At 32.3% G+C, this 24,506-nt stretch overlaps 4 protein-coding genes across 4 annotated transcripts; 2 read left to right on the top strand and 2 right to left on the bottom strand.

Annotated features, from left to right (window-relative positions):
• The first annotated feature begins 366 nt into the window (after positions 1 to 366).
• LOC133310139 (F-box/kelch-repeat protein At3g23880-like) lies at positions 367 to 1,584 on the top strand. Its single transcript, XM_061511034.1, has one exon. The coding sequence runs from the start codon at positions 367 to 369 to the stop codon at positions 1,582 to 1,584; it is 1,218 nt and encodes a 405-aa protein (XP_061367018.1).
• A 6,113-nt stretch (positions 1,585 to 7,697) lies between these two features.
• Positions 7,698 to 9,733, bottom strand: LOC133310156 (large ribosomal subunit protein eL30). The gene is made up of 5 exons (XM_061511055.1): positions 9,594 to 9,733; positions 9,350 to 9,455; positions 8,984 to 9,085; positions 8,052 to 8,120; positions 7,698 to 7,957 (listed from the first exon to the last, which is right to left on the bottom strand). Exons 1-5 carry the CDS (start codon positions 9,612 to 9,614, stop codon positions 7,917 to 7,919), a joined length of 339 nt encoding a protein of 112 aa, XP_061367039.1. The 5' UTR covers positions 9,615 to 9,733; the 3' UTR covers positions 7,698 to 7,916.
• Positions 9,734 to 13,833: 4,100 nt separating this feature from the next.
• On the top strand, positions 13,834 to 16,482 carry LOC133310138 (uncharacterized). Its single transcript, XM_061511033.1, has 7 exons — positions 13,834 to 14,203; positions 14,314 to 14,555; positions 14,644 to 14,850; positions 14,934 to 15,026; positions 15,126 to 15,227; positions 15,315 to 15,614; positions 16,375 to 16,482. Exons 1-7 carry the CDS (start codon positions 13,834 to 13,836, stop codon positions 16,480 to 16,482), a joined length of 1,422 nt encoding a protein of 473 aa, XP_061367017.1.
• A 4,564-nt stretch (positions 16,483 to 21,046) lies between these two features.
• LOC133310137 (ethylene-responsive transcription factor ERF113-like) lies at positions 21,047 to 24,067 on the bottom strand. The gene is made up of 2 exons (XM_061511032.1): positions 23,938 to 24,067; positions 21,047 to 21,747 (listed from the first exon to the last, which is right to left on the bottom strand). The coding sequence occupies exons 1-2, from the start codon at positions 24,065 to 24,067 to the stop codon at positions 21,047 to 21,049; spliced, it is 831 nt and encodes a 276-aa protein (XP_061367016.1).
• Between the last annotated feature and the right edge of the window lie 439 nt (positions 24,068 to 24,506).

The following is a 24,506-nucleotide window of genomic DNA, read 5'->3' as shown; positions in this document are numbered from 1 at the left end:
ATGAATGGAACTTTCTTTACTCTATACAATTATTTTCTTTGCTTAGTATCTATAGTGGGAGGCCTACAAGGCATGTAGGCCATGTCAGGCTTTCTTATTTTTAAAAAGAGGCCGAGCTTGACCTAGAAATAAAGCCTTTAATAGACCGGTAGGCCAAATAAGCTGAATGTATTTTTACGTAGGCTTGGGCCAGGAAGGCCAAAGCCCAGCCTAGCCCAGCCCATTTACACTCCTATCTCTATCTCTCCTAAGATGACAAAACACCAAACCCATAATACAAATACTATCAGGGTTTTGTCACAAAACAAAAGACTCGTATACTATTAGGGTTTCGCTACCAAATCGTCACTGTCACGGGGTATCACAATGTATGATTATGTTCCTCAAGATATATTGGAGAAAATCCTCCATCGCCTTCCGCCCAAAAGCATTGGAAGGTGCATGGCAGTGTGCAAATCATGGAACTTCTTGATAAAAAAGTTGATACTCTCAGCTCCTGATATAGTTGAGGAAATCCTCCGTCGCCTTCCGCCTAGAAGCATTTTAAACTGCATGGCAGTGTGCAGATCATGGAACTTTTTGGTAAAAAAGCGCATATCCTCCATTCCTCTCTTCCTTCTCCAGCACTCAGATGATCGCTATTTTCTATGCTCCCCAAATATCCAATGCTCCTATTTATTGCTTCCTCATGATAGTATAAAGAGTTTTGTAGGGGCTCTCAATGGTGTCGTTTGCTTTACTTCCCACAATAATTTCAAAACCAGGATCAGCCTCTTTAATCCTCTGAGAGGTAGAGTGTTAAAGCTCCCAACCTCCCCAATGATGGATGATTACACTTACCTACATTTGGGGTTTAGTTTTGAGTTTGGGTTTTGCTTTGATTCCAAAAAGAATGATTTTAAGGTTATAAGTATTTGTTACTCTAACGACATTAGGGTTCATCCTGTGGTGGAGTTGTATTCTGTCAACCAAGGTGCTTGGAGGGTCATCAATGCTTCTTCTTCACTCATGCAACCAAGTATCAATCTTTCAGACCCTGAATTGTATTATTACCGGATTGTGCATTGCGGGCAACAAGTATTTTATCAGGGGAATGTGCATTGGCTTGCCCGCAAGAAGATACTCTATCGAAACCATGAACAACGACAACCATCAATAATTTACTATATACTCATCTTCAATGTGGTGGAGGAGAAATTCAACGAGATGGTGCTTCCAGATGTGTTGGCCAATTTCTTAAGGAGGTTGGACATTACTGTGATCGATGGTTGCCTCTCGCTTATACAGTACCTTCCTGGTGGTAGCTGTTATATATGGATGAAGAGAGAGTCATGGAGTAATATTCAGAGTGTTTATTTATCAGAGGGAAAGATTGAACAACTATTGGGACAGAACAAAAGCTCTGAAGTTTTAGTGCTTCCACATTCTTCATGGCCTGGAGAAACAGTGTCATTGCATTCCTATGATCTCAAGAGTCAAAGGATGAGAGACCTTGGGGTCGAAAGTACATTCATACGTTTATGTGCTTCTGACTTGACATACAACTTGAGTTTTCTGGACAAAAAAAGCAATGGCGAGGGTTAGTGTATTTTAATAATGATTTATTTATTATAGTTTTGTATTCATTTAGTGGACTAAGACTATGAATATTTACTATTGTTACGTGCAGTGTGAGACTAAGATGGTGAATCATTTCGAAAGAGAAAGGCCGAGGCGGAAAATGAAAATTAGGCAGAAGTTGATAGATGGTGTATATAATGGCCAAAAACCCCACAATAAATTTAGGATTATGTTCTTTCTGTCACAGTCTAATTTTACTTTAGCTTCCTACTTTACAGAATTTACAATTGTCCTGTTGCTAAATTGACTCTATTTATCTTTATATTTTTTGTTTTCTCCTTGTCATTTGATGTTTTTCTTATTTTACAACAAGGTAGTTAGTTTTTCTTATCTTTATACTTTTCAGATTCTGCGTGCAACAAATTATTAGGTTTTTCTTCCCCATGAACTTGCACAATATCTATCCCCTCTAATTGATGAGTGTGGCTTTAGTTTTAAGGTATTAAAAAGTTTTAGCCTAATGATGAGTTGTTTATATATTTGTGTGCCTTTGTCACTTCTCTTCTGCTTGTTATTTGTACTTGTGTCAAACGAATTATTGATATAGAAGGCATTTGAGAGTTGAGTTGTGAATTATGTGATTGTTCTAGTTCAGAAACTACTGCTTTTTTTATGAGCGGACTATTAGTTAGACTGTCAGCAGTTTTTGTTGATTGGTTTTAGTGGTTTTAGTGGGAAGAAGGCAAATCTTTGTTGTGCCATGCTGTAGTATACATGTTCTCAGGTGTATTTCTATTGAAGTCGAATTGATGCGGGGCAATACGAAGGGATTTAGGGATTAGAAATGTGACTATTGTGGTGCTGTGAACAGGTTATTTCCAAGGTTAATGTTTTGGGTATGATAGTTTTTGAAACCAATATAGAAAGATTCAATTATTGGGTTTTAATGGGGAGGAAATTGATGTTTTCCAGAGAAATCTATTCTAGGTGGTTGATAAAATCGAAGAAAACGGGTTAGCAATTGAGAGGAATAAGAAGAAACATAGGCATTTTACCTATGGTTCGATTGCATCACAAAATCAAGACATAATGTTAAGGTTGCTCCTTGTACTCGGAAGGTTACAGCCTCACGGGTTCGAGTTTAGGAAACAACTTTTTTGTAAAAAATACAAAGATAAGGCTGTATGTAATCGACTCTCATCCTACCTTTGCAAGCAGAATAGTCTTGTGCATCGGGGTTTTCCCTTTTTCCTTTTCCCTTTACTCCAAAAAATGTGGATTAAACTATTTGATTCAGGCTCTCATCATTTTTCTCTTTGGAACTTGTCACTTCTTTCCAAAACATTCTCTTGATGTTGTTCCAATTCAGATTATGTGCCACAGAACATCAGAAAATGAAAGCGAGTACGATAATGACACTTTTAAACGCTTATGGAAAAACGCTCAGCATGTTGTTGAAATTGAAAGCAGGAATCCTCCTTCATCTGTAAAGTATCAGCTGAATTTTTCTCTTATGCTTCAAGAGGTGTTAAGAAATAATGTTCACCTTTTAACAGAAGATGAAAAAACCTATATGGGTATTAATATTAATACCTGTGGCTTTTATTTTCTTGAAAACTTTTTTTATCATATAGTTTAATCTTTACACAATGTCTCCTCCATTGGCAGAGTCATTCACTTTACTCTCAAATGACAGTCAGAGGCTTTTTATCCGGCTATACTCTAGAAAAGGTCATTTGAATATTTGAATTTAACTTTTGATGTTTGATATAAAGCAGTGGCGGAACCGGCCTCCAACTCGAGCCTGGGCCAAAAAATTACATGTATATTTATTTTTCTACTTGAGTAGGAAGTATGAAAAAGAATTATAATTTTATTAAATATTTTTAAATTTTATTGAATATATTTTAAGGAAAACTTCAAAAATAAAATCTTATTAGTTTTTTTAATTATCACTTACCCCCTCACAAATTTTTTGAATCATTTACATCCTTATTTAGATTATTTTATCACTTACCCCCTAACTTAAAGTTTTTTTTATCATTTACCCTCCTAAGTTAGGGGGTAAATGATAAAAAAAACTTTAAGTTAGGGGAATAAATGATTCAAAATTTTGGAGAGAAGATAAATGATTATGAAAAAAGTTATAAGGGTTTTTTTGAAGTTTTTCCTATATTTTAATTTTTTTATATAAATGGAAATGGAACACATAACTTAATACAATTTATCCAAATCTCTCACTAAATATATTTTTTTTGATAGGGCCAAATTACAAATTTTAACCCGGGCCAAATTATAATTTTAGACTAGGCCAAATTATAATTAATTATATAATTATACATGATAAGTACAATCTGTTAAAATTTAGCCCGAGCAGAGGCCACACCCAGGTACAACGTGGCTCCGCCACTGATATAAAGTGCTTGTGATATTTATAGTGATTTTCTCTTGTCTGCTCATTTTTTTTATTATAAAAGGGAAAGAAATAGTAAAATAAGATGATATGTAATCTTATTAATCATAGTAAAAAGATAAAGCCTTTAGAAACAAATGAACTCATTAATACAATTGAGTATTCAAATTCCTAAGCACCTCTATCTGAGATTCTTGAAGATAATATGTGCTGCAACTCAAAGAGACCATAAAGACAGTTATTTTCTGCAACATATTTGATCAGAGACTTCCCAAGTGAGTTATACAGGTTTCCCTGCTGCCTTTCATCCATCAACCACATTATTGTATTTATTTGTCCATGTTTACTGAATGAAATAGCTTCACATATAAAAGATGCTGAACTCTAGGTCCTGCTCCTAGTCTAATGAACTCCAATAACGAGTCAAGACCTCAAAGGATTTTGTCCAATATGATTCTTTATTTGCAACACCGACCAAAATGCGACTCTTCACCAAGTTTTTTATCTAAATGTCATGCGAACAGTGTTATTTCTCAATCTGTCACGGGAGCAGGTTCGCTATCCGGTGTAGCGAACTCAGTTTGCTGACGTGTCACGTTTCTAGTGGATAACAAGTACCAAGTTAAAAAAAAAAGTGTGATTTTTTTTTTAACTTGGTACTTGTTATCCACTAGAAACTTGACACGTCAGCAAACCGAGTTCGCTACACCGGGTAGCGAACTTGCCCCCGTGACAGATTAAGAAATAACACTGTTCGCGTGGCATTTAGATAAAAAACTTGGTGAACAGTGACATTTTGGTCACTGTTCGTCTGTATTTGATGTTATGCAAACATGTCTTGGATATGCTTATTTTAATGGACGTGGGATATGCTACTTTAATGCTGAACTTTACAATTAATTGAGAACTTTTTCATTCATATGATACGATAATATTGCAGCAGCATATCATTTGTGCTAATAGTGCACATGGTTGGCATTTATGTACAAATAGATGGAGCGTATACCTCTTCTTACATTGACATGGTATTATGGTTGCAGTTTATTTATCTTCTTATGTGGGACCTCATATATGCTGATGTGCCAAATGTCTTCTATACTAGATTTCAGGTATATTTTATTGAATGAATAATTAACCTTCCATCTTTTCTCAAGTCTCAACTTTTTGCTGCATTTTATTCCTTGTTTTCAAGAATCGGGAGCCTTATGCTGGATGATTAGTTCTTTCCTCTTCCCTCTACAGTTTTCTCAAGTCTCTTGCCTCTGCATCTTTTCTTTTAAATATTTGTATAACAAATTTGATACTTGAATGAATATTACATTAATTTAGTCATTGAAATGATTCTTTTTTTATATCAAAATAATTCAGAAGTTATTGTTTTTTCGCAACAAATTATTGTCCAGTGATGACAAAAAATTATTTTAGGATCAATCTGATGAATTATTTAAAAAATTAAATTGTTGTTTTAAAAAAATTTCTAAGACCAAATTAGAAATCTTTTCTAACAATTAAACAAGCTGTAACCATATAAATATTCAAAATAATTTCAATTAACTCAAAGGGGATTTATCAATAACAAATACTATCATTTTATTTAGGTGAAAAGTGAGGAAGGGGATTAGCTGAAACGTCTACAGAATCTCCTTCCCAAAAAAATATACAGAATCTTCTACCATCGTGTGTCCAAGCTAATTTTAGTATTTTCGACAGAGCAGGATCAATTAACTAACACTTAAAGATGAATTCAGTTTTAAGAAACAAAACACAAACTTCCTTTCATATAATTTAACAAAATAAATTTATGTCTGCATTATCTCTTTTAATTATAAAAACATTTCTAAATATCTTTATTGCCCACAAGTTTTTGAAAAGTGCATAGAATCTTTTACTATCTCTTTTTTTTTTACTATTTCTTTTACTATCTCTTTAAATAACACTTCAACATTTTGTTATTTTTTAAATATTATTTCACTCTTTTATGAGAGGGCATATTCTCAAAGAATAATAAGATCATCTCTCAAAGCATCAATTTAGTTCAAATTTTAGAAGATTTCAACTAAACCTCAACTTAAATGCATAGCAAAACCTATTTATCATGTTTGGAATTGAAAAGTAGGTGGTATTCCAAGGCGAGACACTATTCTAGTCAAAACTTATTTACCATCTTTCATTTTTATTTTTATTTTAAATTAACAAATTAGCTCTGGTGCAGCCACACATTATCATTTCAACAAAGGCATGCCACTTCCATTTTATTGAAAAAAAAATCATCAAATGTAACCAATCCTTTTGGAATATATCTAACTACATTGTAACTTACATTTTGAACATATTCTGTCGTTAATGATTTTAAATAGTTGATAGTTAGAAAATGGATATTTTTTTTAATAGACTGAGAATGATGGCGTATTTTCTGATGTGCTAACATGTGACAACACCATAGCATATGTGATAATAGACCTAGTGCATTTGTAATTTTTTTTAATGAAGTTTGACCTAATCTCTTTTGTTAATTTATTTTTTGAACGCAGATGGATAATAAGCCGCAAATTTGGATGTAAATTTTGCCAAAAAAATTGGATGAGATGAAATTTGAGTGTAACTGTTTCTTTATTTTTAGGAATTTGATTGTTGCAGTTGAATTGTAAAGAACCAATTCAACTGGATCAAAACCTAACTCTGATAGTATATAAAGAACCAATTCAACTTAAAAGATTAAGTTGAAAAAAAAAAAAAAAAAAAAGATTAAGTTGAATACTTCTTTAATAGTTTATACTATTCTTTAACATGTTCCCTCACACGAAAGCCCACTGAACTTGAATAGTAGATAATACACAGATTCACCTATCTGTGCTAACAAACTCCACAATACTTAATTATTTAATAATTAAAGATATCGAGGTTTTGATAACATGTAAATAACTATTTAACTCAAAAGCTTAAACTGTTGAGTGATACTACATTAATAATTTTATATATCTCTAACATCTATAATAAATTTGATGTAATTTTATTTTTCAAAAAAAAAATTATGTTTAGTTTAAAGTTAATTAGTATGCAAATAAGCTATATTATCATTATTTATATTTTACGAAATTCAATTTTAATTGACAAAAAGACTGAGGCGGAACTATTTACAAGATTTGATTATCTCTAAAATTGTCAAACTTTACCTCTACAGATTCACCAGCCACTGAACCAACTTACCAAAAAGATTCATCAAGTGCAGCTAAACACAGATAAGAATTCAGTTCAAAATCATAGATGGTTACTAAAAAAATAAAAATAAGAATGTTTTAAATCCTTAGCATATTATATTACTTATTACCCATTAGTAGGGACCACCTATTTGGGTAGTGCGGAGGAAAATAATATATAGTCATATACTCAAGAGTTGCATGAGGTTGTCATCATCTCTATTTTCGTCCACACATCCCACATGCCACTTTATTTATTCATTCATTCATATTCTCATCGCAATTCGCAAAGTCATAATACCTATTGCGTTTCCCTGCCTCCTCATTATTATTACTATAGCAAGCCTACTTGTATGGCCAATTACTAAAACAATATCTGTGAAATTACTCTTAATTCCTTCCGGCAGGTATTACTTGAAAAATTGTTTTCGCTGCCTTCAATTGCTACGATATTCGTGGGGTTTTCAGGCAAATTCAACGTCTACATGCAGTTGCAGTGAGTATTGATAACACAGAGGGCAACAACAGCAAGATTAAACTAGAATTACTACATCAATAGAAATTGGGGCACAGAACATGCAAAACAAAAAATCATTGTCAAAAATTACTCGATGCTCAATCAGCTAGAAGACCCAAAAACCATGCATCGTACACCAGATAGATAGTCTAAATCTAAATTACAATTTGCTTTAACAATGTCTGAATCAACGGAACAGAAAATACCAAGCAAAAGACTTAACACTACTTTACTGCTCGCTAGGTAGTGTCTTAATGATATCCGAATCACCTGAAAACAACAAATAAGGAACGAAATTAGTACAAAAGAAATATATAAAAATAGTTTCTAATATTGAAATAGCTCTGGGAAAGGAATCAGATACCGGGGTCAACAATGCTGAGGCAGCACACTCTGTAATATTTGCCGCATGCAGTTCCCAAATCCACATTGTCTATGACAAACAAGAAAAATGTTCCAGATTTTAATAAATCAGAATATCCGGTACATTTAAAATGTCTAAATTGACAAATTCCTCAAGGCATCACAGTATTCGACAATTGACAACAAAAAATTTATGATACAAGAGCATGTGACATAACTTATACAAGAAAAACATTAGCAAGTGCATAATAAGATAAGCAGCCAATTGTCCAATACATGTGCATAGTCATCAAAATACCAATACAAACAAACATTTGGAAAACTCACATGCTTTTAAAAACACATCCAGATGTAACTGCCGAACCTTTAAGGTGATAAGCAATATACAACTAGATAATTCAATCACTAGGTGCAGATCATATAAGCTTATTCACAAAGAAAACCAATTAACATTGAAACTACTGTACATGGTCTGATTCAGGACATTCAATCCTACGACATATTCAAGCATAATATTTCATTCTAAGCGACTAACAAATATAATAATAGTCAACAGTTTACTAGGAGTATGGACCTAAAGTAAAATTGCTTTGATATCTAGCAATATATTGGTTCGAATCAATAAGGATGAATAAAGCAAAAGATCAAATAATCATAGAAATGCATATGCAATTAAAGAAAAAACTCAACAGCATAAAGGATGGTTCTTAGACACAATATCCCAAGTTAAATCCAATAAGATTACATCAACCCAAATCATTTGAGGTTTGTAGGCCAACATTTCAACACAAAAAGATCAGAATAGTCCAGCGCAGCAGGTCAAACTATCAAATGAATCAGAAATGGAAGATTTCGTTTCGCCTATCATCTAATGCACATCAGCATCTAAAAAAAACAAAACAGGAGAACAAAGGCATTAGATTAAGAACTTACTCCCATTATAATGATGAACTCCAACCTTTGCCAACATGGCATAGTATTCAATTTCTGACTTCCTCAAAGGCGGACAGTTGTTGGCAATGATAATCAATTTTCCTGCAAACAATTGAAGAATATTCACAAATTACTTTCTACCATTATACATTCAGAGATCAAATCACTGTAAAACAAACAGAATTCTCTTTCAAGATGGTGAATAGAGCAGGGTTTCAATCTCGATAACAAAAAGGGAATTCCTCAACAATAATTCTACATCAGCAGCACCTAAACAATTTGATATTAAACCCAGAAACCCATTCCTAGCTTTGAAAAAATCAAAACAATCTTAGTAGTTTCATTAACAATATAGAAAAACATTACCTTTGGAGTTCCTCAGGGATTTGAGAACGGTTTTATAACCGAGGGTATATTTGCCACTCTTCATCACAAGAGCGAGCCTGTTGTTAATGCTCTCATGGGTCTTCTTCTGTATTTACATACATATAAGCAAAACAATTAGAATCAAGTTGGTATCGAAAACCCTGAATCTGAATTGAAACCAATTGGTAAAAGGAGCCAATGAACAAACAACAATGCTCAGTGTAGAGAAAGAGAGAGATCGTACGGTTTTCTTGGCGGCAACCATTGTTGCTGGATTCGGTGATTAGAGGAATTGCAGGTGCTGAGATCAAACCCTAGCTCGTGGTGGAGGCGGCGAGTGAAATATATAGTTGCTCACTAACACTAGGGTTTTGTATTTGAGTTGTTTGGATGTAATTCTAGCGTAATCTCCATTTGGGTTAAATCTATTCCTGAATAATACTAAATTGGGCTGGATCTTTAGCTCCGGGTTATCAATGGGTTTAATATCCAACTTCACGGAATGGGCTTCTGAAATGACATGGAGGCCCAGTTATTAACCATGGATCAGTTTCTAATTTCATTCTTTCGCTCTAAAAAAAATGCTATTGATATTAGTTCTTTCGAAGAAATTATATTTACTATTAAAAAGTTTTATAATTTTTATTATTAAATTAATTATCGTTGATTTCTGTCAATTTAACAGTTATAATTTATTGGATATAGTTATTAATTAATTGTCAATTCACAATAAATTATAACAATTAGATTAACGAAAATCAACGATGATTAGTTTACTAATAAGAATTGTAAAAATTTTCAGTAGTAACTATAACCCCCCTAGTTATTTTAATTAAATATGAGTTAGAGGAGCATAAGTTAGTACTTTAGATAAACTAATAAAGATATAGATTATACCCTAAGGAGTTGAGCTAATTATAAGCAAATTGTGCTTTCAAGAAATACTATTAATATTAATTTTTTAGATATTATTCATTGATTCATCAATTTTTCCACTAGTCCGATCCGAGTAGAATATGATCATATAGGCAACAAAATTCTCTCTATTATATTTTAACATAATTGCATTTCCAAGTAATCGAACTCAGACCAATGGAGTTAGAGGAGCATATAAACCAGTGTTTTAGGTAAGATGCATATATACTTGGTTTTAGCTTGGTTGTTAACTGTTTAGTAGGTTTCCTATTTACTTTACATATTTGCACTGGGTCCTATTTTACCTGCTTTATGGTTGTTGGTGATTTTGGACTACATTACAATGCTTAAATCTTTTCAAGTTTTTCAAAATCTTAGTAGAATGAGAGCTTGTTTTCTAGTGCATGAGGGAAAGAATAGTTCGCTTTGTGCTTTATTACCTGCTTTATTATTTTACACATGCCGTCAAATCTAATTTATTTATTTTTAATAAAAGGCGAAAGAATAGTTCGCTTTGTGCTTACCACACCACAGGGCTCCTCTAATTTATCTATTTAATCTAACATTAATGCATATATAAAAGAACTTTTTTTTTTTGAAATTATTTCAAGGATATTCCTCTGCCGAAAGTCGAGGACTAATCCCCTCAAGGCGGAGAGATCACGTGATCGTGAGTATAGACTCTTCTAACAAAATTTTTTCTATACACATGGTTAGGAATCGAATCTCTGCCAGTATACTTAAAGAACACAACTATTTACTAATTGTGCCGAGCTTTGTTGGTTAAAAGAACATTTTTAACTACAGGATCCCATGTCACGAGATGCTATTAATTTCATTTGTTTCTTTGTAAAATTAACTTCTATATTAAGTTGTTTCTCTAATATTAATTTTAATTTTTTTGTTTATGATAATCTTATCAATTCTAATCAATTAATGTAATTTGTGTACAGTATTATGTACACAATACATTTTTACTATGCTTAAATAACGAATACACGCTTTTTTTTTTGTAAGATTTTGTATAAAAACAAACAACACAAACTAATAAACAAAAATACGACGAGTTCTATAAACATACGCTAAATCAACGTCAAACAAATGACCAATTTCAAGGGTGCGGAATTAAAAATACACAAATCATCACTATCAACATTCACAAGGGAGAAGTTAGCAAGCTAGTCTGTACAAAAATTGCTTTCTCTGTATGTATACACCAGTTGAACTCTCCAATCTTTAGTAAATTATGTCCATATACGAGACATCAGATGAAACTCATGAACTGCTCAACCATTATTAGTGAGCAAAGCAATTGCTGTTGTAAAATCACTTTCAACTATTAACCTTCTCCAACTTTCATCCCAAGCTAGCTCCAACCCCTTTAAGGATGCGCCATAACTCTGGACTAATTGCATTACATATACCAATTATGTAAGAGAAGCTTTTAAGCCAATGTTCAGCTGCACTGGTACCTCTAGTTGCCTCATCCGTATTAAGTTTAATCCAATTATCACGTGGAGGTTACCAACAAACGAGAATATCATAATGAGGTTTACAGAAATAAAGCCTGTTGGTTCTGTAAAACGCCTCATGCTTGATGCACTTTAAATAATATTAGTTATGAACATAGTTTTATTTATTAGCTTTAAAATAAACAAATTTATTTGTAAAATGTAAGCAAATTATTTAACAACTGCTTTCATATAATAAATCTTTTAAATGAACTTGACACACTACAAGAAAAGTGGCAAATCCCGTCGGTCGTATACAAGCGGTTACCAGCAAACCGCCTGTGAAGAAGCATTTTAGGCGGATATAAGGGCGGATAAGAAGGCCGACGATGTTTGGGGTCATAACCCGTCTGATTCAGTGGCGTTTAATTAGGACCGCCTTTGTTTAAATAGAATTCTGAGGCGGAATTCTGGCGTTTGAGCTTCACCGCCTTCAAACATTTGCAATACCAGGCGGGTCTGACGTCGGATATGGGAGGCCGTCGTTGAATTCGTGTAAAAAGAGGCGGTTAGATTTGAACCGCCCAAAAATCTGAAGCGATTTAGGTAAACAGAGACGGATAGTTTTCCCTCCCTTGTGAAAACTATTCCCTCTTAGTTTTTCGAAAGTCACACTGTGCGTCAAAAAGTCACATCAGACTTTTTGTCTTAACACTCAGCCAAATCTGATCCCTCAAAGCTTTATCTTTTTCTCTCCCCAAGGTGTTATCTTTATCTCGTTTGCCCTAACCCCCATTGATAGACGAAGGTCTGAGAAATAAATCATATGTACCTTATTTTCTCTATCTCCTTCCTCATTTGATTTAAACCCCATTGACATTTTTCCTTTGATTCTTTTTTTATTTATTGCTATTATTGTAGTTTTTGCAAGCTTCGACTTTCTTGTTCTGCATGTGGAAAGATCTTCATTTCTTCAGGTCCATAGGATCAGCGTGTTAGTCTTTTCCATTTTCATTCACAAGCGAAGGTCAGCGATGGCAACATAGCTACCTTATTTTATCTGTCTCCATCCCCCTTTGCCATAACCCCCATTGGCAGTCTTACATTATTTCCTTTTAATGTAATGCTTTTGTTGTAGTGTTTGAAGGGTTGTAACTAAATCTGATTTTTGCGCACTTGGAAAGTTCTTCGGCTCTTCAGGTGGACAGGTTTGTATTATCCCTCTTATCTATTTTGCTGCATGTGTAAACGGTTTGAAGATTGTTTGGCCTTTCTATTTTCCCGTCTATTTTTCTGCATGTTGTAAAAAATATAATTTTTCTTACCAAAATCTTGTTTTTTGTTTTCCTCATTTTGTCATTTTCCTCATTCTGAGTTATATAATTAAGTTTTGTGGCTTATTTCGTTTTCTATATTTTTCTATTTTTATGGGTGTTGAGATATGTAATGAAGAAATGGGGATATGATATAGTTTGGTTCATTACAGTTACATGTTCTTCACATGGTTCTTATTTTGTATTTTGTGCAATGCTTCTGGGTTAGTGGTGGTTTTTGATCACATCACTATATAATTTTTATTTAATGTGTATAGGTCTGTACATGCTGGATTTACTGGTTAAACTTGTCCATAAAGTGGTGTTTTATGTTGCTTTCATTGGAACTATGGAGGTCTATGTGTACTTTTTGGTTATACTAGTTTATCCAAATTGATTGAGTACATGCTGGTTTACACTGGTAAATTTAAACTGAATACATCTGTACATCCACTATCTTTACTGTTTTTTTTTGGTAAATGTCTGTACTGTTTTAACTTGTTATACAAATGTGTAATTATGGTTTTATGTACACTATTCAGGTATATGTCTACTCGCTGGTCAAACTAGTTTATCTGAAATGTATGAGTACAAGCTGCTAATAGAGGATTTGAACTATATGAATATGTACATGCATCAGGATACTGTCAAATTGTATAATGCTGGTTTTAATATTATATTACATTAAGTGTGTACATGTTGGTTTGCCTGATTTCGTTAATTATATCCCAAATAGACATTTGAGATTTCTCTGTTTTGTACCACTATTATGTGTGCTTGCAATTATTTTTATCCAAGCAGGACAATGGCACGTACAAAGAGGTTCACTAGAAGGGTGCATCCCACAACCTCCTCTGCTAATGAAGGGACAACCAATGTGCAACAACAAAACCAAAACTCGGTAGTACCCACTCAACAATTGAGTACTCAGCCACATGAATTGGTGATCCACCAACAACAAGTACCTTCTGCTCAATCCCTACCACCATCTGCTCAATCAGGATCTGCACGAGCTGCAACTGCAAATACTGAACCTCCACCATCATCTGCTCAACCTACACCAGCACCTGCCGCCTCTGAACCAGTCTCTGCTCAATCTCAGCCATCCGATCGAAGACCACCACGAAACCCTTCCCAAAGGACATGCAACAAATACTGGGTTGTTAATGTGCTAGGTAACTGAGTCGTAAACCAATATTTTAAACGGCTATTAATCTTATATACAACTATATTTAATTCTTACAATTTTTTTTATCTTCTTCTTGCATTAACAACTTTTTACTAGCTGATAATGGAGTGGCTGATGAGGAAAGACTACGTGTGCGGGATGTATTGGTACTTCCTCCTCATAAGAAAGTAGTAGTGGAATGGAATGAGGACAATCAGCCTGTTGGGGAGGCTGCTGCCCTATTGCTTGGTTTTTTGGGTCACCTTGCATGCAACCCAAATATATTTCCTATTAGTTATGACAGGTGGCCTCATGTACCAGACATATACAAGGAAGATGTTTGGCTAAACACTATTCAGGTAAGAATGGTTCGTAACTTTTGTAACAGGCCCATGTTATAATTATGTCCACATTGTGTCTAATTTTGAGCTTATTACTCTCTTCCAGAGGAGATTCGTTATGGATAATGATGACCATTATCATTTCTGTGTGGGCAATATGGGTAAGAAATGGAAAGACAACAGGTGGAGGCTAGCAAATGAAATGTATGAAAAAGACAAAAGCTTTGAGGAAAATCTAGAATGTTTCCCTGATGGGATGACAAGGGAACAATGGGGTAGTTTCTTGGCTTATAAAACAAGTGAGAAAGCAAAGGTAATGAAGGATGGTTTTATTTTTTTTATTGCGGTCACTTGTATCCAACAAATACCTAAAACTTTTTTTTCGATGCAATGCAGAAATATAGTAGAATCAATACTGCTAATAGACAGAAACAAACTATCCCACATACACTAGGCTCAAAGACCATTGCAAGGAGGAAAAGAGAGCTGGTATGGTTTTGAAATAATGTTAATTGCCAGTTTACTATTCATATATTTTACTTCTGTAAAATTATGGAACTAATATTATTGTGCAATGCCAAATGTCAGGAAATAGAACGTGGAACAAAAGTGACCAGGGGGGAAATGTATGCTGTTGCTCATAAGAAAAAGTGTGGAAATTTTGTGAATGAGGAAGCTAGGCTGAAAAATGTAACCAATTTTCGTTGTAATTTATTTTGATTAATTACTGTCATACCTTTCAGGTACACTACTTGATAGTTAATTGATTGTATGCAGGACCAATTACTAGTACAGATGCAACAAACCAATTCTGAAGTAGAGGCTTTTATTAATGTATTTGGGAAGAAACACCCAGGTCGGGTTAGAGGCATGGGTTTTGGGGTGGTTCCAACCCAGATACGTAGAACATCAACTAGTTCATCCTCAACTTCTTCTAGTAGTCCTACACAAGCTGAATATGATGCCCTAAAAGAAGAGCTGGACACTATAAAAGGCAAGATGGAAGAGCTTGACACATTGAAAGCACAAATGGCACATTTTCTGCAAAATTTTGGAAGTCAATTGCCATCTAATCAGGTAAATGTGTCTTAAATCTGCTTTGGGATTTCTGATATCATATTCATTCTTGTTATATAGTTGACAAACCCTTATAATTTGGATAACCATTATGCATGTCCATTTCATATTAACATTGAAAATAGATCTCAATACTGTTCTTCCTATTAATTGTTGTCACTTCCAATGTGGTTTACATATTGTCGCCGGACCTTGTTATATAATTGAAATTGCTATCATCTGCCATAAAACTCTGCATGTCAATTTAATATTACGTTTTAAAATAGGTATCATCATTCTCTTGTAATAATTGTTGTCATTGGTCTAAATACTGCCATCTTATCTTGTTATATAAATCATATTGCCATCACTTGGATAAAAAAATGTATATGTACCTTAAAGTTTGATCAATTGCTGTCACTTGGATCTACATTTGTTGCTTGGATCAATGCTGTCAGAATATCACATGCATTTCTTAATGTGTGTTGCTTGACTCTGTGATGCTTTGTCGTTTTTATACTGCTTGTTCACTTGTCAACTAAATCAACATTGCTCCTTTAGGAAATTAGGTAGAATGTTACAATTTTCAGTGTTGTGGTATTTGGGACTGAATTATGAAAATGGGGTAGGAACTCAACTTAAACCACTAAAGCTCAAATTGGCAGGAAGTCAATTTTCATACATGTGTTTTCTTGCCTAATTCTTTTACTGTTCCTGAACTAAATATTTTGTAAACATTGTCTTCGATTAATGTATGATTTATTTCCCCCCAAAATTTCAGGTTCCTGACATGGGATCTCCTGGAATTAGAAAGTCCTCCAATGCTAGTCATAACCCTTCTCTTGGACCAGAATCTTCAAATCATGGACCCACACCACTAGCATCTTAATATTGGACATCATTTCAAAGTTTTTGATGGAACATGTATTGTGGATATTAAGTTCCCCGAACCACTGCTTGTGCACTGAGTGCTATATTAGATGTTTGACATTATATTTTAAATTTTCATGTTTTTGATGTTAAGCATTTCCTAGGTATGTTTTGCTTATTACCTAGGAATAGGTTTTATATTTTTGGTGGTTTTGTATATTCAGTGCCACCCCAATAATATGTATGTCACTGACTCATTCTGTTTTGGATGTTAGGAATTTCCTGGGTATGTTTTGCTTATTACCTAGGAATGGGTTGTTTTGGATGTTAGGAATTTCCTTGGTATGTTTTGCTTATTACCTAGGAATAGGTTTTATATTTTTGGTTTTTTTGGTTATTCAGTGGCACTCCAATATGTATGTCATTCACTCCTAACGTCAATATTGAATACATATTTACCTTTTTTTGTAGTCTTCTACTCAATGCTTAAATATCCCTTTTGCATAAATTACTATTACATATTACAATATAAGATTTCTTATAAAAACAAAATAATTTTTTATTTTTTTTTAAAAAATTATGCAAATTGCTAGCGGGTTATTAAGACCGTCGAGTACAATAAATTTGCCGACACAGTTAACGGACACCATACCCGCCTGCATTTTGAGTTCTAGCGGTTCATCTAACCGCATGCAATAATTATTATTGCAATTCATGAAATTAGTCTGACGACATCAACCGCCAATTAAAACGCTTCGATATGTTTAAACCTGGCGGTTAATCTAACCGCTTGGAAATATTTTTTATGCCATTGATGAAGTCATCTCCGACGACATAGGACGTCACGTGGGCCGCCCTGAAATGTCAGTGGCTGATATTCCAGCGGTTTATCTAAACCGCCTGTGAATGCATCGCGACAGTAATAACACAGACGGATTACAAACCGCCAACTGAAGAAAACAAAGGCGGTTTTAACCGCCTATATATATCAAACAAACCGCCTGCAAATACCTACTTTCTTGTAGTGACATTCAAAGTTTTACAAATAAATCAAGCTGATTTAGAAAGGAAAAAAAAAACGTATGACACAAAATTGAGCAAGTTAAGAAGATCTTTTTAGTTTACCAAAAAAAAAAAAAAAAGAAGAAGATCTTTTTATAAAAGAGGCCTCAGCCTATATAGATAATAAAATATACGATATTTCTACTGTCAAATACTTAGAAATTTATTAACCAATATTTTCCAAGCGGTGGCTATGAAATTAAAATATAAATATCAAATTAAAAATAAAACATTTAATATATTAATAATTAAAAAACTTTTAATCCTTGTTTATAATAACTATGAGAATTTAATAAATATTATTATTTTTTATTAAAATAAATTTAACTGTAAAATGCCTTTTTTATAAAACCTCTTATCATTTTAGAAATCTAAAAAGAAAAATACCATGCTTTTTTTATTTTCAGTTTTACCTAGTGTATATATATCACGTAAATAAAAAATACAAGAATAATTTAGTTAAAAAATAATTACAATTTCGAAACTTAAAATATTTAACAATTTAAATTTTTATATAAAAAATATTAACGGCAACTATTTCAAAATAAAGAAAAAAAAATTGTGAATGAGACATTGATTTGGAGCAACCAAAGTCCAAATATACTAATATAGAAGGCATGGCAAGCTTGTCGAAAATAGTAAAAAGCAATAACTCTAAAATTTTGTCGGTTATTTTTTTTATTAAAGTGCCGTACTTTTTGACTGCTTAAGACAAAGTAAGATTCCATGTGCCCAACTTACCAACCCAACCCCACACCTCTCCATGCGCGTTCTTTCACACTCATTTGCCAAAAAGATTTTTAAGATTTATCCAACAAATTTCAAAAAACTATGATCTCCAAGACTCCAACTTTATTATTTTTTGAATAAATTATGTATTTTTTTTAAAAAAAATTGGTCCACATAAAATAAAATTAAAGATTTTGTATAATATAAAAGGGAAAAATATTTCTGCATTTATTCTCAAAACGATGTCGTTTTGATATTGAAATCTTAAAAAATTATAAATACAAAGACTATTATAACCCTGAAATAAATTAAAATTACAAAAATATCATGATTTTCGTCCCAAAATAACGTCATGTTAGGCTTACTGCAGATAACTTATCTGCAGTAACTGCAGAAAAAGCAAATCCAATATAAAAAGGATTAACATTTTTCATGCAACTTCAAAGTACAAATAACATTATTTTGAGGTTTGAGGAAAGAAAGTCAGAGCAATTTAATAAAATATATAATATAAAAAAATTAAGATACCCTATATTTTTTTTCTAAACTCCAAAATAATGTTATTTTAAAGTTACTGTAGATAATTTTATCTTTTGTGATAAAAGAAACACTTTATATAAAAAAATGAAAAAAAAAAGAGATAAGCAATACTTTTCATTTTAAAATGAGTTTAAACAAGTGATTTTTTTATTGGTCTCGAATTGTTTCGCATGAAAATCGAACCTGAGATTTTTTAATCCTTTTTTTTTTTACACAGTCCGATCTTTTTATTGTACATATTTAGAAATATAATGCGTTAACATCTTAAAATGATAATTAACAATATATCAGATGTTGAATTTTTAAATGATATATAGTACATACTCATATGAATCAAAAGCACCTCACACCAAAAATAAATAAAGTTTAAGGTTCATTCGTATTATACCAAAAAGAATAATAAACAAACAAAAAAATCAAAGCTAAACTCAATGTTACGTGTCGAAAGTCGAAAACTCCAAAATGCATAAGGCCAGAAACTATAGAACTTTTGATATGAAGCATGCGACATGATTTGCTTTGCAAAATGGTTATAATAATGGGTGATACTTTTTCTGTTTCAATGTCCTCTCTGTACTTTGTATCGTAAACAGGAATTAAGGAGGCATGCAAAAGGAACAGGTCAAAAGATACTTCTATTCTATCAATTCACTCCTTTCTTTTTCCATCACTCTTTTTCTTTTAGTTTCCAAATTATCATATTATACTTTCTCTCATTTTCTTTTTTCTAAAAATAAAACATAAAGCTTTCCGCTTGAATTACGATATAAAATTAACTTCTTCTTCTTTTTAAACTAAAATTAACTTCTTAAATACTGTTACGACTAAGAGACTTTTTTTATTTATCGAAAAATAATTTGTCATTTTAAAGAATTTAAATTATGCCCTTTTACCATTAATAATTATGTACTCTGAGGAATATATAATTATAATATTAATGTTATATTTTTTTTCTTTTTTCAGAAACTGCCGACTGATATGAAAAATGAAAAAAAGTATAACTTTAATACTATAAGTATGTACTACTCAAAGTACATAATTATAAGACGGTGAAATGACATAAATTAGGTCCTTTAAAAACAAACTATTACCAATAAAGTCTGATACAATTGGTAAATGGTTGAGTCCCGTAAGCATGCTGACAGGAATTCAATTTCTGGCCATATATGAAAAAAAAAATTGTTGGTCAAAACAAAACTTATTTCGATAATCTCCACGTCTCAAAAAAAATAATCTTCAGCTATCAATTGAGGAATACATTGAGAAAATTAAAAAAAAAAAGAGAAAAAGACCACCTATCTTACCTTTATTTATTGTCCTTTTCAATGTTTGAATATCAAACCTCTTCTTAAATTAATGACTGATCTCTTACAATTACTGCATGCACCCAATCCAAATATCATTTTTGTTATAGTCCATATACAATGTTCGATATTCTATTAAAAACTTTTATAATCACTTAGCCAGCCGCCCTACAAATTTAACTTTTGAATTAATCAAATAATTTAAGTATTGGCTTAATAATTAAGAGATGTTTTGTTTCTTTGTTTTTACTAAGTATTGTTTCTTTGGCTTAATAAGTTAACATTGTTATCAAAAAAAAAAAAAAATTAAGTTAACATTTAATATAATTAATTTATGTAAATATATTAAGCCAATATATATATATGAGGTAAATATTTCTACAACCACTTTAGATATAAAAATTTTTTCTCTTTCTTCAATCACTTTTCAGAACCTATGATCTGTTGACATGGAGGGAGAGAAAAAAAGCAATTTTAATGTTATAATTATGTACTAATGATAATATATAGTTACAAAAGATAACTATATATAATCTTATTTAAAGTCACGGTATATATATATATATATATATATATATATATATATATATATATATATATATATATATATATATATATATATGCACACGTGTGCGTGTGTGAGGACTAGTTTTTAAATTACTTGAGAAAGAATCAAAAATAGATAACCTTACAAAATATATATATCAATCAAATGCACGTATATATATATATATATATATTATAATGAAAGGGCACCTCAATCTCAAATAATACATATATTCTGATTGGTTAAATTAAAAATAATAATAACAAGATTCGCCAAAAAAGTCATCCCTACAGAGCATGCCTCATAATGAAAAATTTGAAAATAATTGTGGGATCCATTAAGAAAGAAACATTGATCCTTGTCTCTTTCTACAGCAATACTGACAAGTACATGCTACTCAGCTACTGGTCTGGGTAATGATGATTTCCTTCTTCATCATGTTGTTGTTGTTGCCGACCATCGTTGTAGAAATAGGATGAGGGTGATGAAGATGAAGACAAAGTGGTAGAAAATTGAGAACTGAAAGGTTGTTGTTGTTGTTGTTGTTGTTGTTGTTGTTGTTGTTGTTGTTGTTGTTGTTGTTGTTGTTGTTGTTGTTGTTGTTGTTGTTGTTGATTGAAAAGATGTGACGTGTAATAAGGGAATTCTGCATCATCACTGGAAAGAATCTGTGCGTATTGAAACAGATTTGGGAAAACTTGGTGATCATGTACTTCTTCATGTGTGGTGGACAAAGAGCTAGGAGGAGCAACATCAACAACAGAAGAAACATATCCACTTTGTTGAGTGGAACTAGCACTAGTGGCAGTGTTATGAGAAGGAAAAAAGTTTATGTTCCCTGAACCTTGTAGTAGCTGATCATAGCCAACATGAGATTGAGGAGTACTAGTAGTGTTGAGTTGAACTCGTTCAGGGAAATTGAGCTTAGCTTTTGTGCCTTTGAATTTGAGTGCTGCTTTGTCATATGCAATGGCTGCATCCTCAGCTGTATCAAAGGTTCCAAGCCACACTCTTGCTGCTTTTATTGGATCACGTATTTCTGCTGCCCATTTTCCCCAAGGTCTCTGTCTTACTCCTCTGTAGTGTGGTTTCTTTGTGACCTCTATTACCAATATTGTAAACATGCAAAACCAATTGAGAAGGGTCAACCTCAAATTACTTTCATTACAATTTAATTAGTGCATGTTTGGAAACAAAACAAAGTTAATTAGTCCCGCGTAAGTTGTGCTTTTTCTACATATAGTCCATTTTAATGTGTAAATTTTCCACATCTCTGAACGTAGATTGAGAGCATTTTTCAGCCATCATATTGGTACATCTTAAAAAAAATAAAAAATGAAAGATATGATATGTGATACCAGTAAGTAAAATTATTAATATCGACCATGATCGATGATTTTAAAATATTTTTTTGGGTAATCTAATTAATTCTTTGAGTAGAGTCGGCTTTCTGAATATTCCACAAGTTTTAACTCTTTGAACTAACTCTGAGGCTAATTATCACTTCTGTTCAAAAATATATTTTGTGGAAATTAAATCCATATTCTCTCCCCATCTACAGAGCATGTATTCCCAACCGAGTTATACCCATTGAGTTATTTAAAATTATTTTTGTGTAAGTAAGAAGAATATCAAAATATATTAGGTTGCACAGAATCCGCAATTATTTATGTGGAGTATCTTATTTAGGAAGTTGACCAATTTCAAAACAGTGGTTAAAATAACGCCAACAAAAGGGTTTGGTTCATACTCCTCAAAGGCGTGGGTTCAAACTCCGCTGGCCAATGTGAGGACTTTGTTGGTGGGTAATATGTGATCCCTCCCAGAAATCCTCAAAAAGATTGGGGGATCTTCCCTAACTCTAGTGGAATACCGGTGTCTAATCCCACTTAAACTTTTACTTGTACAAAAAAAAAAAATTGTAACAACCATCACTTTTCATAGGAAAAAGGTTGAAAAGTCGTAAACCTAAACAAGATGTTGAAAACTAGGGTATGTGTGAAATGTAAATATCGGTTTAACAAAGCTAAGGTAGGTAGGTGCAGTTTTTTTTGTTTTCTAACTCGCAAAAATTATCACCATACCCTGGTTCATATAATTAACAGGAGAATGTACATGATGCCTATATGTTTACAGCATGAAAGATTAATTGGACTCTGGACTCTTGAGACAGATATCATAGATAATTAATTCCGCATACGTACTATGTATAAAATATAAATAGAAATCAAATGCGTCAAAAATATATGTGATGTATCATGCAGCTTTGGAATTTGTCGCACAGTTTTTGAATTCACATATACCTCCTGTGAATTTCTCAGAAAATATGCCACAAAAATACAATTGAATAACAGTGAAATCAAGAATATAAGAAGTTCTTATATTTTTTATTTGGACGCCCAGAAGTTACAAGATGAGCTATGCAGATAAAAAGAAAGAAGAAATCTCACGACAACTTTAATTTAAGGTTAGTTTCCAAAAAATTAATAATAATAATAATAATAATAATATAAGGTTTATATTTGTCCACATGTGCCTAGTATAGTTTGTGGGGGTCTTAGTTTGAATACTTTTTTTTAATGTGATGTGATCAGTATTAGAAATTGTATTTATTATATTTGTTCAGTTACTTTATGCATGCCTTTAAATCAGACAGTCAACGAAAATTAAGTAGCTTGACTTAATAACAATTTGTTTGGAATATATTTATTTTGAAAAATAACTTTTACTTTCCAGAAAGTTATCAAGAGCGCAACATATAAATTATTTGATATATCACTGCTGAGGTTAATTTTTTGCATTAATGTGGTATATGGATCATCGAATAACTTGATATATATTTGTCTATGTACGCAAAGATTTAAAGGCAAAGATATACTATATATTATTATATATATTAACAGTAAAGATTATAGATCATTGTTCTTGGCTGGCAGAAGTTAGCATATACTAGTTTGAATTTAATAACAATGATAAATAGATCAGAACACAACAAGAATACGGTATTACAATTACCAAAAAATTAGATTCTATGAGTAGTACTACTTACGTCACCACCATTTCTGGAATTTAAAGATAAAGAAAGTGTGTTCCTTTTTTTGAAAAAGAAAATAAAAACAAAACACAAATTGGAGTGAAAGCACATATATATAACACACCCACTATAAGATAATTTATGTAACTTTTAAAAGGTTAAGCATGCTAAATTCAAGAAAAGATAAGAAAACAAAAATAGAAAAAGACAGCTAATTTTAATTTGACAGTTTAGGATTGAATAAAATTAGAAGCAAACCTTGATCTAGAAGAGGTTGAGATGTGTTGACCACGGAAGTTGAGACAGGAAACGAGGTCGATTGTGCCATGTTTGGGTTCCGATTGGTAGTCCCAATAACTTGAGCTAGAGCAGAAACCATAGTAGACATGTCAGATTGATTTGAACACCAAGAAGATGCATATGCATCAAAGTCATCATCTATTGTTTCCTCTTTCTCTTTCGCCTCTGATGTTTGTGAAGATAGTGGCAGCTTTCCATGTCTTCTTGGATCCACTTTTAGTTTTCTGCTCTACACTCTTTCTTTTTATGTCATATGATATGAATTCTATCTTATGGTCATGTTATAAGTGCTGGGTAGAACCCCACTTATACCATGTAACCAAGCTAAGATATATAAATGTTGAGTCATGATTCTTAAATTCAAGATTTGCTCTTTTTCACAATTGTTTTTTCATTAACGTCAACCATGGTTGAATCTCATTTAAATCTTTATTTAAAGTAGATTCCTTACACATTCCTCCGTATGTAATAAAGTTTTTTTTTTAAAAAAATATTTATTCCATTATTTTTATTTCCCTCTAGATGTT

The sequence above is a fragment of the Gastrolobium bilobum genome, unplaced genomic scaffold (assembly GCF_033153095.1).
Source record: "Gastrolobium bilobum isolate Gb01-03AN ecotype WA unplaced genomic scaffold, APGP_CSIRO_Gbil_v1 utg24462, whole genome shotgun sequence".
NCBI classification, from domain to species: domain Eukaryota; kingdom Viridiplantae; phylum Streptophyta; class Magnoliopsida; order Fabales; family Fabaceae; genus Gastrolobium; species Gastrolobium bilobum.
The sequence above is the reverse complement of the archived record's forward strand: the minus strand, read 5'-3'. Positions and strand labels throughout refer to the sequence as shown.

Bases quoted from the DNA above. Each gene is read 5' to 3' on its own strand.
- LOC133310137 (XM_061511032.1), bottom strand. From the start codon at position 24,067: ATGTCTACTATGGTTTCTGCTCTAGCTCAAGTTATTGGGACTACCAAT. The intron at 21,748-23,937 runs GTTTGCTTCTAA...TATTGGTAATAG, and splicing joins TCAACCTCTTCTAGATCAAG to AGGTCACAAAGAAACCACAC.
- LOC133310156 (XM_061511055.1), bottom strand. From the start codon at position 9,614: ATGGTTGCCGCCAAGAAAACC. The intron at 9,086-9,349 runs GTAATGTTTTTC...AATTGTTTGCAG, and splicing joins ATCCCTGAGGAACTCCAAAG to GAAAATTGATTATCATTGCC. The intron at 7,958-8,051 runs GTATCTGATTCC...TGTTGTTTTCAG, and splicing joins CCTCAGCATTGTTGACCCCG to GTGATTCGGATATCATTAAG.
- LOC133310138 (XM_061511033.1), top strand. From the start codon at position 13,834: ATGGCACGTACAAAGAGGTTCACTAGAAGGGTGCATCCCACAACCTCC. The intron at 14,204-14,313 runs GTAACTGAGTCG...ACTTTTTACTAG, and splicing joins CTGGGTTGTTAATGTGCTAG to CTGATAATGGAGTGGCTGAT. The intron at 14,556-14,643 runs GTAAGAATGGTT...ACTCTCTTCCAG, and splicing joins TTTGGCTAAACACTATTCAG to AGGAGATTCGTTATGGATAA.
- LOC133310139 (XM_061511034.1), top strand. From the start codon at position 367: ATGTATGATTATGTTCCTCAAGATATATTGGAGAAAATCCTCCATCGC.